The sequence below is a fragment of the Sphaeramia orbicularis genome, chromosome 4, assembly GCF_902148855.1.
Source record: "Sphaeramia orbicularis chromosome 4, fSphaOr1.1, whole genome shotgun sequence".
NCBI lineage: Eukaryota > Metazoa > Chordata > Actinopteri > Kurtiformes > Apogonidae > Sphaeramia > Sphaeramia orbicularis.
The window spans coordinates 7573263-7581241 of NC_043960.1; the positions used below are offsets into that span (position 1 = coordinate 7573263).

At 38.8% G+C, this 7979-nt stretch overlaps 1 protein-coding gene across 3 annotated transcripts in view; it reads left to right on the plus strand.

The window, feature by feature from the left end:
- pde4ba (phosphodiesterase 4B, cAMP-specific a) overlaps nt 1–7215 on the plus strand; it is a 586891-nt gene extending 579676 nt beyond the window's left edge. For all 3 annotated transcript variants that reach the window (XM_030131421.1, XM_030131422.1, XM_030131423.1), the window contains 5 exons: nt 965–1064; nt 1152–1306; nt 1411–1533; nt 2744–2926; nt 3523–7215. In XM_030131421.1, coding sequence (XP_029987281.1) covers nt 965–1064; nt 1152–1306; nt 1411–1533; nt 2744–2926; nt 3523–3966 — 1005 coding nt within the window. In that variant the 3' untranslated portion in view covers nt 3967–7215. The remainder of the gene's footprint in view (nt 1–964; nt 1065–1151; nt 1307–1410; nt 1534–2743; nt 2927–3522) is intronic.
- The last annotated feature ends 764 nt before the right edge of the window (nt 7216–7979 follow it).

Consider the following 7979-nt stretch of genomic DNA (forward strand, 5'->3'; position numbering starts at 1 on the left):
ATTCATGGGGCCCGGCATTTGTGGGGGTCCCATAGGGCAGTGGAGGGGGTCCAGTGGATACAGGATAGAAGTTGTTGGGAGTCGGACATTGAAAGCATGTTAAGTTTCAGTTTGGTTTTCATGCTAGTGTAAGTGACATTATGTATGGACCCCTCCCCCTCCGCTCCGACAGATCCACAAGATACTGAATTTTATGAATTTTACTTTTCCTGGGGCCCACAATTGGTAGCGGCACCCCTGTCTACAATATTGTCGCTTTAACAGTTTTCTAGCTGCAATATCAGTTCTTTTTTTACTTCAACTTGACGGCAATGATTCCCCCCAGTTCTCATTTATGTGCATCCATAGAAAATAAAGGGGAAAAAACAGTAATTAGAGTTGTTACATCATTCCATGTGCCACTTTCCTGGATCGCCAAACTGTCTTTGAAGAGCTCACCATGCTTCCATTGAATCATCTTTTCCTCTTTTCTGCCTTTATGGTTTTCTCTGAGGAAATACCCCTTCTTTCCTTCTTGGAGCAGGAGCTAGTTTCTGGATGTATGCATGTGCATGTTTTCATTGCACTCCTTTTTGGTTTTCAGTCACTTTAGTCAGTGAAGTCAGGTCAAGGTGTCCCCATCTTTTATTCCGTCACATCCAGCAGACACTGTTTTATTATATACGCTTGCACAAGGGCGGAAATCTTGCTTGCTATATAAAATAAAAATAATAAGAAGGAGAATAATATTTCTAAAGACTAAACCTGACAGAAACTTGCACAGTCGAATCTTTTATATCAACTCCAAACTAGTCAGAGCTAGTCTAGTGCTCATTTCGAACTGTGTCTGTTATCTGTCTTGCACACTCTGGGAATCGATAGTTACTGGGCATGGATTAACTGTTCTGTTCTTTCCAGTGTTTTTTTATTTATTTTATCTTTGGCAAAGGTTTAATTTTCTCTCCTCTCTCTGTTTATTTCACAGGCGGTCTTTACAGATCTTGAGATCCTCGCAGCCATCTACGCTGCAGCTATCCATGATGTTGACCATCCTGGAGTATCAAACCAATTCCTAATCAATACCAGTAAGTAACATCCCACAAGAAGAAGAAGAAAAACCCCAAATGATATCTGTTATTGATAGTTTAATATATATTTTCCGTTCTGTCCAGACTCTGAGCTGGCACTGATGTACAATGATGAATCTGTGCTGGAGAACCATCACTTGGCCGTAGGATTCAAGCTACTACAGGAAGACAACTGCGACATCTTCCAGAACCTCACAAAGAAGCAGCGACAGTCTCTACGCAAAATGGTCATAGACATGGTAAGATACCGAAATATTCAGGCATCTTCCCTCTGTGGTGATCTTGATCGTTTGGGATCATCTGTTGCATTATTGACCATATTGATCTGATTTTCTGCATCCAGGTTTTGGCCACTGACATGTCCAAACACATGAGTCTGCTGGCTGATCTGAAGACGATGGTAGAGACTAAAAAGGTGACGAGTTCTGGAGTTCTGCTGCTGGACAATTACACCGACAGGATACAGGTAGGGGTTTATACATAACACTGAAAGAACATGACACATGCGCGAACATGCATTGAGTGCAAAGCTGTCTTTTAATAGCTCTAATCAATAACCTGGGTCTCAGCCAAAGGTCATTAGCCAGCCTCCTACATAGCTGACCACTGCTCCCACTGTCACTCTTTTGTCACACCATCCATCTTCTTTTTACCTTTTCTGTGCTCCCTCCCCCATTTATTACTGATGGTCTTTCTGGGATTTCTTCTTTATTAGATTGTTGTGTAAACCGCCTCGTTTAATAAGTCGAAACCTGGCCCTAAATGTTTTATTTGTCCTGAATCTAGATCTTGCAAAGTTATTTACAAAGGCTTGTGAGGTGGAGAAATAAAAAGAGAAGAAAATAATACAGTAAAAGAGTCTTGGAGTCATCATCAGGGCGATTGATTACACTGGGTTACAAAAAAATGTTTTTTGCAAGTTGTCTAGGTTTTTTCAACTGAATTAGGACCATTTTGCACCGCTAAATCCAAAAATGACATCTGTTTTTCTCAATCAGGTCAGGTCTTTTTTGCTAATTGGATTTTGAAAAATTTGATCTTCTCACAAAATATAATAATTAATACCAAAATAAGATTGGTAAGCACACTTTATGAAACTTGTGACTTGATTCCTGTTAGGTACAATGGTGTATTCACCGCAGATGTAGCAGAATACGTCAGGCTTATTTCTGCAAGATCTTCTAGTCGAAGCCATTTCATTCACCTGTAATATTAAAAAAAACATGAATCATAAATTGGCAAAAGTAAAATCTTCAGAACTTGTTTATTGCAAGAAATATGAAAGAATTGTGTGTCATATGATGTGAAAATGCCCATAAATGTAAGCAAAAATGTTAAAAAGCCAATATGTAGCATAGTTCAGAAAGTTGACCTGATTGTGCAAAATGAATGTGATTTTTGGATTCAGCACACCAAAATGATCCTAAATCAGCTCAAAAAACTTAAACAATAAATTTGTTGTTGACCAGTGTTATTGATTTTTGTGCAAAAGTCCCTTTTTGCCTTTCATTTCCCTCCGATTCCTTTATACACATTTACATTTTGTGGTTTTTGACCCAAGAATTCTTCAGTTTTGAACACTTTGATGCTGAATTTCAAGGGGTTTTGACAGAGAAAGTAACAATGATCCTAGAGCTTTGGCTGCAGATGCAAATTAATCTTGGTTATCATTTTAGGTGCTGCGTAACATGGTGCACTGTGCCGACCTGAGCAACCCCACTAAGTCGCTGGAGCTTTACCGTCAGTGGACCGATCGGATAATGGAGGAGTTCTTCCACCAGGGAGACAGAGAGCGGGAAAGAGGGATGGAGATCAGCCCCATGTGTGATAAACATACAGCGTCAGTGGAGAAAAGCCAGGTACGCACCTTTATTTAACCAAGACCTATGCATTAAAATATTCAAAATCAACTTATTTAATGAAATGGACCATTTCAAGGTTCAAGGTTCAATTTATTGTCATTACATGTATATGCATGAAATGAAATCAAGGTTTCAAGATTCTGTTGGGTTTCTGTAAATTGGCTTGGAGTCTGGTTTTGACCAACTCTATATATAAAAGTGTCATGAGATAACTTCTGTTGTGATCTGGCGCTATAGAAATAAAATTTGATTGATTGATTGATTGATTTGATTGGTTTTCCCCTCTAAGTGGCTTTGGAAAAAAGCGTCTGCCAAAAGCATAGAAGAAATCAGTACTCAGGACCAGCAGTGTGCATCATAAAAAATCCTACAAAAATTTGTCCTATGTTAAAATAATAACAGTAAAACCTACTAATAAATAATGCATAAATAATGCAGTTGATTGTTTTGATTGCCAGTGGTGTCTATCCTCCTTCATCCTCTTTCTTTTATTATCGTTCTGATTGAGAGACCCCTAGTGGCAGAAGTTACCTACTTTTACTTTAGCTTTTTACTCTGCATGCATTCTCATCCATCTCCTTTCTCTATTCAAGGTGGGTTTCATCGACTACATCGTGCATCCACTGTGGGAGACTTGGGCCGATCTGGTCCATCCCGACGCCCAAGACATTCTGGACACGCTGGAGGACAACAGGAACTGGTACCAAAGCATGATCCCCCAGAGTCCTTCGCCGCCCTTCTACGACCAGGGTACGCACGGACACAGCGGAAACACCGGAGGGCAGGGAGGCGGGGAGAAATTTCAGTTTGAGCTGACCCTAGAGGAGGAGGACTTGGACGGAATAGAGAAAGACGGGGACGAGGAGGAGGAGGAGGAAGAAGAAGAGGAACTCGAAGAGGAGGAGGATAGCCTGGGCGAGTCTCGTTCTCCTCCCCTGGACTATTTGGACGGTCAGGACCACGAGGAGGGCGGCATGATGGAGCCCACGATGGCAATAGAGATCGTCACACAAGAGGCGTCACCCACAGACACATAGGGCTTCCATCGTCTGGCTCACGTGGTGATTTGAAAGTTTTTTTGGAAAAAAGAGGGGAGATCCTCTTGCAGCTGTGCTTTTTAATAAGCCCACAAAGGCAAGGGCTTGGTTTTAGCCCGCACAGGGTCGTCTTGCACTTGGGTGTTTGAAGCCAGACGCGGATGGACAGTTTTAGTGAAATGGCTTCAGAGTTCTCAGGAAATAATTACTGCGAACATTTTAGTCTTGATGGACAGATGAGACTGTGGGTGGAACTTGAAGGATTTTGGCCAGTTTTGGAAGTGGTTATTTTTCTTTTCTGGACTGGCATTAAATGGACAATGACACTACTGAGAGAAGTTTTGTACCTTAAGACTTTTTTACAGACATGATATGATCTAGAAGTAGCATATAGTAAGATCTACTGATGGAGATATGTTTGTATAGCAAGAGAAAGTGTTTACTTTTTTCCTGTACCATTTGTCAAAGGACTTTTGTGTGCCTTTTTTACTATTGTCTTTATAATAGTTTTTTATTTATTGAACACTCTAGTATGTCTGTGAAATGTTTTCTTTTTCTTATCTGAAAGAGCAAAATCTTTTTTGTATGTTAAAAAGCAGTCTTCCATGTATTGGGCAATAGAGAAATCCAAACAAATGTCGACAAACTCTCGGACAAACTCATCTAAATAGGGAAACATAAGCATGCACGTGTTTTTTTGTCTTTATCTTTTCAATCCGAGCACAATGATTTTCTTTAGAGGTAAAGTTTCATATGCATTCATGTCAGTCTATGATTGTCACCCTGAAATACATTCACCTCTATTTTCATATTTCATCTAGATAAGTGTTCTCTGTATCATTTCGGTGGTCTGCAGACCATTAGGGCTTCCAACCTTTTCACACCAAAACTTGATTTTTGATGCAAAATACTCAAAGTAATAAAAAACAATACTTGTAACTGCAACTTAATGTATTTCTGGTCTAAATTTTTTAGTGATAAAAAAAATATTCTGGAATGTCTTTTCTGTTTCATTTTGGTGTGAAATGGAGGTTTTCCTAGTTCAAACCTTAACGACCTATAACCAAACCCCCACAATGAATGAGAGGGGGAAAAAGCTGGTCTAAAAAGCAAAGGGGACGTGACAACAAGCTGCTTAGATGATCTATACTACAAAAACTAAATCAGAAAGGAGGTCTGGCTTGGACAAAATGCACCACAGCCGTGAGTCTATTTTAAGCCCACAGGTATGCTGCAGTCTTAATAATCCTGTTAGACGGAATACGTTTTGACCCCAGATCCATCTGATGTAACGCCTCCTGCCCCTCTGCAATCATGCCCAGACCACATGATTAAAGGTGCTCTTACAGCTGCCTGTCTGAAAAGTGCTGAGACCCTCATCAGCAGCAACATTCACATGGTTTACAAACCCCTCCAGGCTCCACGGACACGACCCCGAGACAATCAGGCCAGCTATTTCTTCCTCCAAATAAAAAAAAAAAAAAAAATCCCTCAAGTGCTGCTTCTGCTCATTGACGTCAATTGAATTTCCCCTCCCCCTCATCTGTATCGGGTTTCCAGGACAGTTAGGTTATTAGGATTTGACACAGATGAAAATGCTGGATTCAGCAGAGTAGACTGTAGCGCGAGAAGTAATTAGGTGTCCCGCAACTACATGAAGTAAAACTCAGATCAAATGAGCATTTTTCTTTTCTTACACGACGGAAGGGCAGATTGTTTGAAAATGGTTTGCAGACCTGTGGCTTCCACGACTGACTCTGTTGTTATTCATGTTGGTTTACTGATAAACTCAAAGGTACTTCATCTGATTTCACTTAGGCATGCTTTAGTGGCAATCTTTCATATGCTGTATGTATGAAAGGGTTTGTGTGCGTGAGTTTCTGTATGTGTGCGTGACTCTGTTGGCAAGCCTTACCCCCATCAGTCCACACCTTTGTCTCTACTGTTTGTCGCTAGGAGCTCAAGTTGGTCCTTTTTGCTGTTTATAACAGTGTGTATTTATTCTATACTTTAAGCTTGTAAATAAGAAATACTGGTTCAGTGTAAAATCTATTTTAATTTATATGCACTTGCATTACCTGGAAGTGGTGGTGTCTAATGTGTAGAAGACTCTTAATTAGAGTCTTTTTATATATGTATTATAAATTGTTTTTATATATATATAAATATATAATTATATCTAAGTATATATTCGCACAATGTTTTGAGTGCCCAGCAGAGCAGCAGCTAAAAAGACATGTTGTTGTTGTCACATAAGAACTTTGTAACTACAAAATAGCTTTTTATTCAAGGTAAAATTCTCTTGTACAATGTGTTATCATATTAAAATGGACTTCATACTAAACTTATGCGTAAATATTTGAACCAAAAATCTTGCAGTTATTGCATCACTGACATATAAATTGCTTTTTTTTTTTTTTGGTTTTGCTCAGAATTATGTTGCATTTACAAAGTAATTGCCAAACTTTGCAGAGGACTATGAGTGTTCTCATTTAGTGTCTTAGAAGATTTTTCTGAAGGACCAATCAGTTTTTGAAGGTGCAAAGTTTTCATCTGACAGCAGCAACTTGGTAACCCAGAGGCGACATAGAGGACATGTTAAACTGCGTAGGCTTGGATATAGGATACATGCAAGCTAGCTAAGGAGCACAGAAGCTTATCGATGCTTGTTATCAAAGTACACAAATAGCTTTTTTTCTCTCAGCGGCTTGTCACAACCTAAGCTTCTCCATCCAACATTTTGATTGCAGATTGCTGATATATGAGGCCAGATACAGTTCGACTGAGACTGATAAACACGAAGCGATTGTCTCCTTTTACACTTAACGCACTTCATGTAAAAGTAGATAACACAGGGGCAGTATTGGTAGCATGCTACAATACGCCCGGCACCGACGTGAATAAACAACAAAACATGATCTTATGTAACTGATTGTGCTAATGTGTGAACTCTCTGACCAAACTTGTTAGCAGTTTTGAAATTCAAATTTGTCAGTATTAACATTGTTTATCTATGTTCAAGCTTTTTTTGGTCCTAGTTGTGTCCAAATGGTTAGCCAGATTTAGCACTATCTGCATGAGAGATGGGTTTTTTTTTTTTATTGTCAATAATATGTTCAAGTCCACCAGTTGTTGCAGGTGGGTTATTAAATGTTTCACACAATGTATGGTATTATATTGTATATTGTGTTCAAAAATAAATCTGAAATACTTTTTCTATGAAGTGATTAAAAGCAAAGCATGAATATATTCCACTTGTTTCTGCCTCTTCTTTCCCCCTCGTAGCCAAAGTTTTGGTCACTGTGGGTGTTAACAACAAACTGGGTCACAGTAACGCTTCTGGGGGGTTCCAACATGTTTGTCATGTTACATTAAGCTGCGTCCTTATGCAAAACTGTATTTACTGAGCACCTGGGCCTATGCAGAAAAAGAGCTCATTGCATCTAAACCAGTAGCAATAATGAAGGCTAAAATCCCTCCCAGTGGCACTGAGAGGCTTCTGCTGTTCAAAACATCCAGTTGAAATGGGAATTGGTTGACTGGTTGAAATACAAATTCAAAAACACAATAAATTAGACTATAAGTAACCAATGCAAACACACTACAGAGAAGGTGTCCGTTTGTAGATATTTTCAGTAAAAATGTTGTCAATAAGCTCAATTTTGTACATGTACAATAAAACTACTTTACAATGTATAAGATTTAGCAGGGATTTAGGAGCACTGCAAAAATCAAAATCTTACCAAGTGTATTTTTCTGATTTCTTGTCAAAATATCTCATCACACTTAAAATAAGACATAATCACCTAAAGAGTAACTTGTAAGTGAGATATAAGAACTTATTTTAAGATAATTTTCACTTGTTCCATTGGCAGATTTTTTTTTCTTGAATTAAGCAAAAAAAAATCTTGAATTAAGCAAAAAAAAAAAAAAAAAAAATGTGCCAGTGGAACAAGTGCAAATGATCTTGGTAAGATTTCCTGAAATAAGATTTTCAAGATCTACTGTCTAAA